The following is a 12,782-nucleotide window of genomic DNA, read 5'->3' as shown; positions in this document are numbered from 1 at the left end:
TTTACATATGTCCCTATATAGTCAACGGGAGGGGAGTTGCGTTCAAATTAGCGTAAACGCAATGACGTATGAATACAAAAGCAGTGCAGGTTCGGACTATTTCTAGTTCACGCTTCGATAAGATTTTGCGTCATAAGTTGACGGATTTTAAAATAACAATAAAGAGTTTTTATTACATCCAATTAGATATGTATTTGACATCAAAACAAAACATGTGTTCAAGCATTGTAACGGTAATAAACTACAAAATGAATCGCTGGTCAGGGCTACAACCGGGGGCTTTCCTCGGGAATGTTCGGGGAATCCCATAGTTACGTCAGTTGTACATGTGTGTACGGTCACTTATCTCACCTAAATATACAGAACATCTTATTGTCGGTGAACAATTCTGGGAGCGTCTAAGCGAACAATAGGTTAACAGATCATATACAGGTTTCCAGAAAAAAAAACATTATACAGGTAGCCTATCCGAAACAGTATCATCAGCTTAATGGGGGCGTCTTGGCATTCAAAATAGGCCTACACATACGCAAACACTTGTCTATCCTCCGTACAATAAAATAAAAGTCATGACTATGAAAAATTTAGTCTAAATCGCGTTCTTAGACCGATACATACATGACAAACATTCAGCAGCTCAACGGTCATACCATCAAAAGGCTAAATCACAGTCACTTTCTTCGGTTGAAAATCAAATATGGCGGCTCGCTCCACTTCGGACCGCATCCCTACCCTGACAACGATACATACCGGTAGTCGTTCCGCTTTGGTTATCTCAATTTTTATTCGAAATGGACATTATTGATATATCATCAAATTGAAAAAAAAAATATATGTTGAAAATAATTGAAAAGTGTCATTATTGTATTTCAAACCAAACTGCAGCTATAACATTCAACAATCGGAACTATATCTTCGGTCATCCTGACTACCGTAGTTACCCAACTTAGCAACCATCACCGTTTTAAATTTTTACGTAAAAGTAGATTTATTTATGTAAATATATAGATTGAACAGTGTTTTGATTGCGTTAAAGGTGGTATGAACGCAATGGGATACAGACATATTCTACATGTAGCGCTAACGCGCTACATTGAATATGTCTGTATCCCATTGCGTTCATACCACCTTTAACGCAATCAAAACACTGTTCAATCTCTATAGAGTATTACACACATACAGGTTTCCTTATAACTATAGAGTATTACACACATACAGGTTTCCTTATAACTATAGAGTATTACACATATAGAGGTCTACTTATAACTATAGAGTATTAAACACATACTGTTTTCATTTAACTATAGAGTATTACACACATACAGGTTTCCTTATAACTATAGAGTACGGTTTTCCTTTCCGAGTCTCCAGTATCACAAAATCCGAAAAAAAGAAAGCTAACGAAAAATCACCACTCAAGTTGAACAATTTCGTTTTGAGATTTTCATTCAAAATACAAATAATTCACAGAGATACATCTTATGATATAAGAAGTTAATGCCAGGATGCTATTATGATAATAACCCTGTTCAGAAAGACGTGTATCAGATTAACGTAATATCACACCTGTTATTTACGACAGCGTCACAGGAGTTACTTCCCTTGTATTGCTCATAACCCTGTCCCCGTAATGATTCCAGAAATACATGTATGTCTTTGCTTACATTTCCTTTCAATGTATCTATGCATATTAAATCGAACGAATATTTCATAATATCAAGTTCGGGTATTCATGGGAGACTAAAAATAGACCATATGACGTGATCGTTGCTAATACAACAAGTACTGTATGTACATCATATGCACACTGCGCATGTCTACCTCAGTTTCAGTAAAACGAAAGGTGATGAGATGGCGTAAGTATACGGTATTTATATATACATACAGATACAAATTACAAAAGATTACAAAATAATATACATTAATATCTATACACGGTTGTGAGCTAGATGTAACAGGCCTTTTGGTCAACTTCATCAACATTATGGGCTATTACGGGGCTATATTGTGTACAAATGCATATTTACTTTGGCGACCGTTGTATTATAAGACTAAATGAGAACGTATTTGTTATGAACAGAACGCAGAGCGATGTCCACTTATGTAATCAGATTAACTAAACGGTCTTACTGAATTATGTCATATCTTTGAACCATCAATAATACTTACGTTTTGGTTTCGAAATTCGGGGAATCTAAGTAACGAAAGCGAAAGTAACATCAACTCATACACGATACAAATATTTCCGGTTGATTGGAAATCAAATATGGCTAGCTCCTACTGGCCCGGATAGGCACATACTGATGTTATATCTAAACTCACAAGTCACTTCCCCTATAGAAACTAAACGTGAAAATGAGTTAATAAGATATATAAGCATCAAACTGTCCATTTTATAGACTCTGTGGTTTACATAGATGCAAGAGCACACAGCACAGACAATAATTTGATAATGAAGATAGCACATAAATAGAGTATCTGTCATGAGTTGCCCTTCATATTAGATTTATGATACAAGTTTGATTTTTGTACATTTCTTGCGAGCCTGTTACGAGCAAAAAAATGGAAAATTCCAAATAAATATGATAAATCTATTTGAAGCGAAACGAATGACAGAATACCAATGCGCCGTGATATCTAGTGCGAACAATAACCAGTTTATTTAAAATAGTAATTTAGATTGAGCAGGTACTTCATTATCAAACCTTTACTGGGACCCTACCAGTAGACGTGAAGGAACAGTAGTCGTGATTCGGGAAAAATTGTTTGTTTGCATATCAGCAAACACATTATTTCCACATGAACAGCACAACACCATCTTGAAGTATTCGTCAGTAGCTCCAGATATTCGGAAATCTGGACTTAAAGGAGAATATGGACACAATCACGACTACTCTTCCGTCATGACTACTACGAATATAGTATAATCCTTGATTTAGATGAAACATAGTTGAACAATAATGCTGTGTTTGTGTGTTAATAAACCAATTTTCATTTAATTAGTTTGTGATTCTTTAAACTTAATTATAATAATTGCTTACTACTCAATATTCAATTAAACATGTAATTAGTAAATAAAGATAAAATTATACACATTTAAGCTCAGACATTATCAGATAAGATGGTTGTGGCCTGTGCATCAATAATGCACAATGACATTTGGTCAAACCACGTTAATGTTTTTCATTCATATTAAAATGTTATATTTCATAATATGTATTTATTTTATATACCTTCGTTTAAAACCACAACATCTATATTAAGTTTGTAATCTATGTATGTGTAATGGTGTGCGTGTGAATGTATGTATTTATGTAATAGGTATATATATCCTAATTACTTAACTTTTCTATATCTTGTTGTTACATAATTATTCATTTCAAAATATTGTAACCTAATATCCATGAACGGAAAGAATTTGTGTAGGCTTTGCCTGTTATTCAATCCTTTTGACTGCAAACATTATGTTAATAAAATTTGCTGAAATGAAAAAAAAACAAAAAACAAAAACATAGAGATGAACAAGACACAGTTTGCTGTATTTGCGAGATAAGGTTAGAATAAAAGTGACTAAAATGACAATAATCTACCGTTCGTTACTATAGAGAACAGGAAGATTGGTCGTTTGCAGTCTCAGGAGACAGTGATAGTGGAAATGATGATGAAGTTGTGGACAATATTGAGGTAAGGACACATTTATGTTCTACTTTCTTTATTGAGTTGCCCAAAATAAGTATATACAGTACGCGTGAGGTGGTTTGTTAGCCAAACACCGCCACAGTGTTGGGGTCTATTTTACTAGCTTAACCCCCTACACTAATCGCCTCCCGCCGGGTGGCGGTCGGTGTAAACACCCGTGTTGAAACACTGGCTGTTCTAATCCCCTACACTCGTGTGACACTCGTAACTCCGAGAGTGGATTAGCACAAATCAATCTGACGCGTACTGTAGATATACATTTTTGAATATTCCCACTATCTAACCGAGGGACACAACTCGTCAAAGACAACATCACATACAGCTGTATTTACATATATAGCATTGATAACTGAAATAACATTGGAAAAGGTTACTCGCTATGTTTACCAATGAATCCAGATATAGTTTGAATAACTATTTAACTATCAGTAGCATTCAAGGTTTATAAGAACAAAAATCTAGTAATATTATTTTGTTCAAATTTGCGAGTTCTACGATCATTTTGACACGTTTAATATATATATTAATAAATCACATTGCAAGACATTCTTCTATTCGTATGAGCACTGCCTAGACATATATGACTTAACCTGCATAAATAGGAAAGAGTTTAATTTAATCTTCTTTGATTTATTAGCTCTGCTACTTTTAGTGTCCATGGTAGCATTGCTTATATGGATAGTACGTACTCATATTTGGGATAACATACATAGGTAATTGACCAGTCCAGACCACTCTATCATTCTGTTGTCTGTCGGGTCTCTTAACAAATACACAGGCATTGTCGCTAATTACAGGTGTAAATAATATGTACATAACGCTTTGTCCTTCACACTCAAATTAGAATCGTACAAACATATCATTATCGCAACTCGGACAAAAAATGTACCAAATGATTGTAAAAGAGCCGATATGTAGTGACCCCCTAACATTTTATAGGGGTTATAAATTGTATGAAGCAATATGGCGTCTCTCGCGCTTGCTTCAAAATTTAAACACATTCTCTTCAACTTAATATACCATTTCATTACTGTAAAACTATATATTACTTGTTAATTGTTTTTAGTGATTTTTAATACCTCAAACTAAATTAAATGGGTTTTTTAAAATGCAAGTTGCTTCCCCTACGCCAGTTTTAAAGTTGATGACGCGATGAAAGTCAAACGTAATAATTCAAGCGTTTTCTCGACTGTGATTATAAACAAATGGTGGGGGTTCGTAACTAATCCTCACTCTTTAATTGATTTATTGGCATAACCTTTAAGTGATTATCTTAGCGAGAATGCAGAGATGATATAGGAGATTGTGCTTTAAATGTTGCATGGATGTTTGTGGCACTGTTGTTTGTGATGTTTTCAATAGGAATGCAAAATTATTGTTTGTTTATAGAATATTTCGTACTTATTCTGCAGGTTCCTTATACAGTATATTGCAGATTTCAGAAAGAAATACTTAAATAAATATGTAGACCTGGTTCATTTCTGAATCATTTGAAATTAATTATCCTTTGGCAGCATGATTCAAGTTTGATTTCAGATTCTTGACAAAATGAATTGGAAACAATGACCTAATGAAACAGCCAATGATTCTAGATGCGATAAACTCGTTATTGCCCCTATACATCTTATTGACCCTTTATGCCTTTATAGAAGGTTAGTAACTGACTATTTATCTAATATTATTACACGTATAAGACATAAATATTATTTTATATAGAGAATATATCTTTAGTATCTTACAATATAATGTTTAATTTGGTGCGAGATTTATGAAAACCGAGATGTTACAATTTTATAGTAGGAGAGGGCTGGTATATGTATCGTCACCGTTCGTTGATTGTGTTGTCACAAAACATCACGACAAAATATGACGTTACATTTACCGAAAGGTAGGACTAATCGACGATCAATCTTACTTCACTCGCGTCGTTTTGGTTTCTCGAAATTGGCGTATTGATTCCCGGTAAAAACATCTACAAAAATAGCAATTATGACCAAACAATCACCTTGTTACCATGACACTTAAATGGCACCTAGTAATGGTCGCTATTATAGATCTGATCATTGTATTGTATTATACAGATAGATCCAGGCTTCCTGCCTAACGACGTCATACTGATAGTGGAGGACCAGAGACTCTATGTTAACAGAGATTTACTGGTGTCAGCGTCACCAGTGTTCGAGGCCATGCTTAAAAAGGAATGGCAGGGTGACCAACAAACAGAAAGTGGGAAAGTGGAGTTGTCGCTTCCGGGGAAGTCAGTGGAAGATATGACAAAATTTTTAAGATGCCTGCTGCCTTTTTTCTCTGACAAAGTCTCAGGTATTTCACTATTTATTACATAGTTTTATTTCCTTGCCAGAGCCTCCTTTTCGTTTTCCCAAACTACCAACTAATCGTTAAACTAGCTGTTTTATTGATACGGATATTAACATCGAAAATTAAAAAAAAAAACCTATCATTCATTATTTTTTTCGCAGAAACTTCCTGGTCGACTAGTCAGAGTAATTAAATCAACCAGTGTTTTAATGTTAATACGACGCCAATGGCTTTTACCACATAATATACCAGTTCAGCCATGCCGTGTGGCCCATCACAAATGAGTGATCAAACTATTTTGACGTTATTCCGCATATTACCGAGTTAGCTCCCTTGCGGGTAGGTATTGATTGTTACGTAATTAATCTGTGAGCACAGTTGTCGTTTTCTCAGAAAACTACGACATTTCGCTCGCAAACACAAGACGTCACAATCACTATCTACCCGCAAGGGCAGATAACTCTGTAATATGCAAATACAGAATAACTTGTAATGACGTCATTAACAATATAACGTAAATTATTCATCACAAGCTTATGTGATCACAAATAAAGAACATATTTGTGTGGTTAAAGTCATGATTAAATCGAAAAATAACACGTTTCTTGTACAGAAGACACAACAGAGGCGGTCCTACCATTGGCTGACGAATCCAAACAGAAACATTACTATCTCAAAGTAGAGATGTCCTCAAAGACTACATAAAGCCTGTGTTCAAGCAGCCCAGCTACTCGCTATATTCCGCTAGGGTCGTCACATATCTGAAATTGGTTGATAAATACAACCTTGACACAGTTAGATCGGATATCATAACGCTAGCAGCGTGTAAGAAAAGGGACGATCTAAAAGAAGTCCAGGAATATGATGATATTGGGCACAAAACACAGATGGAGATCGCTGACAAAAGAGATCTTCTGGAGGAATTTATTGTGTCAACGCCATCTGATATTGAACGTGAGTGTCAAATATAGGTAATACTCAGTTATATTAAACCTGATAAAAACGTTTTTTGCTAGACCAGTATTTATATGCAAACAATGACTACCTTTAATCTTACATTCAGCTCCGAGCGTAAACTATATAGTATTTGATAAGAGTTCTGTATCTTCAGTGTATACATATTATATACATGTATTATGTTCATCATATTTTGGTCGCGTTTTGCATTTACAAAAAATTACAACAGTTCTATTGATTATTAAAGCACGTTCAATGTCAAGCAATATTTAAATTTGTATGATTTAACATACTACTTTGTACCGAAAATAACGAGATACGTAATAAGAATGTTAAAAATACAAGTTGTGTTGGGTTTTTTTTTCAGAAAAGATCCGTGATTCTCGATTTCCCCGCTGTCATTATTTCATACGCAAATGGGAAGACAAGGTAGGGTATGTCATAGATAATACACTGAGTCTCATCGAGGACATCGAACTACCGACAGTACCAAATGCGCCCCTGAGACGCAGTTATAGGAATCAAGTTTCGAAACAAATATCAGAAATAATTACCTGCATGTACATCTCCGACACATTGAACTTGTCAAGGCAATATTCCAAATGCATTCCAAAGTTGCAAACTCAAAATATTACTTTAGATATCTTTAGAAGGCAATTGAATTTAAAATACGGATACGGTACACATTCTGAAAGCAACGTGATCGAAAGGCATTTAAATCAACTAGGCAAATGTACTTGACGTGGATTCGTTCATTATCAAGAACATTGAACAAAAGATTGAACTATCGAGATATCCCGAAGACAAACAATTTCGATTTATTTATTTTGTTTTAAAACATGGCTATGGTGTCATCTTTTGTTGTCACCCGTGCTTTAGTTGGACTATTGTTCAAGTACTTGTTCTGTCTGTAGATAAGTACACCTTTCACTGTACATTAGTTTACCGGTAGCTGTAGATTAGTTTCAACTAATCTACAGGTCCAGGTAAACTAATGTACAGTGAAAGGTAAAGAGCAAAACTACACACAGCATTGTGAAAAGAGAGATAAATTAATAACAAATAAATCAAATTAAATTAAATATAAATGTAATACAAAACTTCAATAATACACATTATTACATATATTCTGTTTCATATAATGATTCCTGGACATCGGCATAAATCCAATCATATCAACCACTACCTAAAAAATACTCCTTGTGTTGAAAATCCAAACTCTTTAGTACATGTATTTTGACAGCACAGACATTCCTAAAATGATGTTTTGATTTTTAGTAGAAACATGCACTTTCTTTCTTTGAAGATTGAATGCTTTCATTAAATTTCTTGTCCCAATAATTTCACTGTTTTTAAATTACTTCTTTTTTTGAATACATTCCCATGACATATAAATCCACGTTTCCCGAATTAATACTTTCGGTGATTGATTGTGTGATATCTAATCCAAGAATCACAAAAAGCCTACTGAACAAATTTGAAAAATTAAGCTTTGGTTTCTTTTTATCACTTTGCCGTTTTCACTTAATTCCAATGCAGTTTCCTGTAGAATTCACTCAATCTTGATATTGTGGTTTTCAAAAGGAACAATCATATTATTTAACTGTTGTTATTGCTTCATTTCATAACGTAGAGCGGTATATTCAAAATTAATACGTTTCCATGGTAATCCTCCATACCTTGTGAATATATCCGACAAGTTATATCCAAGTGAATTGTCTGCCTCTGACATAAACAGCAGTTAAATTAACATATCACAAATTATACTCCCTTAATGGAAATTTGATGTTGCATGGCCGCCCACGATCGATTTTTTTTGTGCGAATACATCAATCGGCACATAATACGTATCGGAACAGTACTTATTCCATGAATAGATTAATCATGCGACTACAGCGCCACCTTTTGTAAGTTTTACGTCCGATTCCTACTTGTGCGCCTTTAATGTATCATATTTTAGGCATACAAAACCCAAAGATAAATTATTTTGGTGTAATAACATAACATTTCGTATTATCTTTTTAACGATATACAATACTTCAACAGATCTGTTGGGGTTTTCTTGCAAATTCCAGTTTTGCTCTTAATTTTTCATGAAAATAGAGCAATTTCATTTCATTAGTTTTTAATTAATTCCTTAGATAACAATGACAAACCCCGAGTACCCTAAAATTTTAGCAATCAAAAATATCTTCATATATCATTTCTTGACTCATGAAAATATTGTGCCGATGAATCACTGGATATGCCGACTTTTTGGCACTTTTGTACGTCTACCCCCTTTATTTCTTACCCAATATCAAAGTACTGAGAGTTAAAAATGTTAAACGAAAGCTGTCCTTCTCTCGGCTCTATCATGTATCAAAAGCCGCTTTAGCGACGACATAGTTGAATAAAACGTATCCCATGTAAGTTGGTGTACCAAAGTTCGGTCAAACTGACATGTATATTGACATTTGACCTACATCTAAATAAAAACTTGTTTTGCCTATATATCACAAAATGTTAATTTTAGGGTCATATATGGAACTATACAATATGTTGTATCATCAAGCAAAATAAGGTCAATATGACTTATATTTCCTACACCAATCGTCAGAAGTATTTCCTATTTCTGTTTCATGGGTTTATTTATTTTATTACTAAGCAAATGTTCCGTTTAGCGAAATGTATTTCGATGTAACTTATATGTTGACCTTAGAAATTTCTCAAAAGGATATACTGTTGTTTTGATGTCTATTACATGTCATGGATAACTAGGATTTATTTCGTAAGTCAAACAGCCGATGTCTGACTATTATTCACACAATAAAACATGGTCAAACTATGCAGTAATGGAAAAAGAATCCAGTGGACTGAAATTGTTCAACTTTTTTGGGGCACCAAATAATATATTGCACGCTAGGAACTCTTCAATTGACGCTCTTGGTGTCTGATATAGTTAAAAAAGGTTACCATGAAAGTAGGTCAAGTAAACAAATCATGCGGAATTTTACAGACCCGCTATCTGACTTCTTAAGGCCTTTCACATATTGAAAAGCTTTTTCATACATTTGACCTGTCTGAAGCCCTTTATTCCAGCATACTGCAAGGCGTCTTAGTTTTTGTCAAGAAGTCGTTTATGTTTGCCAATTTGAGCCCTGTGACCTTCAATTAACGTCAAGGTCATTCATTTGACAAACATCTGTGTAACCCTTTATTTGAGAATACAAATATATAACATCAAGTTTTAATGCCTTTCAATTATTGAGAAGAAGTTGTTTGAATGAAAATTTTATGAACGAAAGCGCACCGAAGTACGATCACTTTAGGTCACCCTGGCCTATCGGGCACGATGATTTAGGAACATTTGCCCTCCACCCAAACATGCTACATGTACAATATCAGGTCTCTAGTCCTCTTAGTTATTCACAAGAAGTCGTTTAAAGATTTTAGTCTATTTGACTCATGCGACCATGAAGATAGTCCAAGGTCATTTATTTGAACAAACTCGGTAGTCGTTTAAGCCATCACTCTACAGTCCCAATATCAGATTCATATGTGCCTCTTAGTTATTCACAACAAGTCGTTTAAAGGTTTTAGCCTATTTGACCCTTGTAACCATAAATGAACTTGGTAGTCTTTCATGCCAGCATACTACAGGCCTTATATCAGGTATCTAGGTATCTAAGTTCTTCACAAGAAATCGTTTAAAGATTTAGCCTTTTTGAATTCTGTGACCTTGAATGAAGGTCAAGGTAATTCATTTCCACAAACTTGGTGGTCCATCATTCCAGCATTCTACATGCCTAACATCAGTTTCTTGGGCCTTTCGAATATTGAGAAGAATTCGTTTCAATGAAAAGTTTATACGAACGACGAAATGCGTACAGCGCACGACAATGGACAAAGCATGGTGACTATAGGTCATCCTGACCCTTCGGGTTAGATGACCTTATGACATTAAAATGAACTAACGATGAAAACGCGGTCCTGCAGGTAGGGCGTGGAAATTGTACCTACTGCCCCTAGTGCATGATCGTAAAAGGCGACTAAATTTAGGATCGTATCATAGCATCTCTTCTTCCTAACTTAAATTATTTATACTTCCTAACGTCTTCCTATACACCGCCTCACGTTTGGCCTTCGATTGATAGCTCGCCCCTGTGAGGTAGGTTCTGGGCAGAAAACACACGTTACACCCTGCTTAGCGCTCAGCATTAAGGGAGTAGGACGACTGGTTCGCCTGTTGTCAGTATAATGTGACTGGGTGGGAATGTGTTGCTTATATCCCTGCAGGGATTTCTAGAACTGCTCCAGAACGGTTCTGGAAAGAGTTCTAGAACTGTTCTAGAATTATTCTAAATGAATTATATAATCTTTCTACAACGTTAAATGAGACTTTTCTAGAACGATGCTCTAGAACTGTTCTGGAACAGTATTCTATAATCGTTCTAGAACAATGTTCTAGAATAATTTTCTTGAACAATTCTTGAATTGGAAACTGGAGGAGTTCTAGGACAGTTCTAGAACTGTTCTAGAATTAATCTAAAGGAATTCTACAATCGTCTAGAAAAAACGTTTTCTAGAACGATGCTCTAGTACTGTTCTAGAATTGTTCTAGAATTTGTTCTATAGTAATGTTCTAGAACAATTCTAGAAAAATATTCTGGAATTGAAAACTGGAGCAATTCTAGAACATTTCTAGAATAGTTTCAGAACATTTCTGAAAAAGTCTCATTTAACATTGTAGAACCGTTCTGGAACCGTTGTAGAACTGTTCTAGAACTTTTTAGAGCGTTTCTAGAACTTTCATTAGATAATCTAGAAACCATGCACTTTCATGAAGGATGTTTGATGAGAAATAACTTGTAATCAGTACCTGGTAAACTTTTTGGTTGTATTATTTCGCGATACTTAAGGTAAAATGAGCCATAACGCCTCGTCTGATGTCTGATTGACGCTAGCAAAAAAGGTACCAAATTTAGTCGCCTTTTACGATCATGCAATGGGTATAGCATGTACAATTCTAACACCCTAACTTAGACGATGGCAACATTGATAGTTCCCTTTAACAGTGGGCAAAGGACACATACTGTCATATTTATTACCTTAATGCTTATACAGTTTCTGGAATGCAACATGGCATTGTGTATATGTTAAATCATAACTGTCAGTATTATATGTCCCACTGTTTCAAAACAGATACTCTGAAAAATATTATAAACATGATTTTATGATAATAATTTCAAGGCTTGGTTGAAATACGCAACTCATCATCACATTCTACTCTTACAGAAAAGTCGGTAATATTTGACAGTGTACTCTCAGTACTTTGATATTATGGAAAAAATAGGGGGTAGACGAAATAAACCTAAAAAAAACGTGGCATATCCAGTGATTCATCAACTTGAGCTGTTTATGGTGAAACGACGATAACCTGAATATAATTTTAAACATCAAACATTTAGGGTACTCGAGCAGCGCCTTACTTATTCTATTGCTTAAACGAAAAATTGAAAACTTCAAAAGTCGTATTTTATGTCAAATTTGATATTAACGTTTCATTTGTGATAAAATGATATTGGATACAGCAAAGTGTGATACGTCGTTAAAAAGGCAATTTTAAGTGGTATTTTTAATCATAAGAAAAACGAGATTTAAGTGTTTTTACTATGACTTATGCCAGGTAAAAGGCCCAATAGGCTTTAAATTTACCAGTGTTAATGTAGGGGGCGCTGTAGACCTAATAATGGTACAATCGGGTTTTAAGTGTTATAGACATATGTGTATTAATGCAATTAACTAATTTAAATTCAAAAATCAAA

General features: G+C 34.6%; 1 protein-coding gene across 4 annotated transcripts in view; it reads left to right on the top strand.

Annotated features, from left to right (window-relative positions):
* Positions 1–8,756, top strand: part of LOC138309007 (uncharacterized) — a 109,492-nt gene extending 100,736 nt beyond the window's left edge. For 2 of the 4 annotated variants that reach the window (XR_011206180.1, XR_011206182.1), the window contains exons 3-5: positions 5,781–6,021; positions 6,632–6,972; positions 7,343–8,756. Coding sequence is in view for 1 of the 4 variants with exons in the window: in XM_069250097.1 (XP_069106198.1) it covers positions 5,781–6,021; positions 6,632–6,723 (333 nt within the window). In the remaining 3 variants the exon portion in view is untranslated. Of the gene's footprint in view, positions 1–1,775; positions 1,857–3,605; positions 3,685–5,780; positions 6,022–6,631; positions 7,080–7,342 lie in introns of those variants that run through there. The other 2 variants (XR_011206181.1, XM_069250097.1) reach the window with 2 other exon arrangements.
* The last annotated feature ends 4,026 nt before the right edge of the window (positions 8,757–12,782 follow it).

Source organism: Argopecten irradians, chromosome 15 (genome assembly GCF_041381155.1).
Source record: "Argopecten irradians isolate NY chromosome 15, Ai_NY, whole genome shotgun sequence".
In the NCBI taxonomy this organism is placed as follows: Eukaryota; Metazoa; Mollusca; class Bivalvia; order Pectinida; family Pectinidae; genus Argopecten; species Argopecten irradians.
The sequence above is the reverse complement of the archived record's forward strand: the minus strand, read 5'-3'. Positions and strand labels throughout refer to the sequence as shown.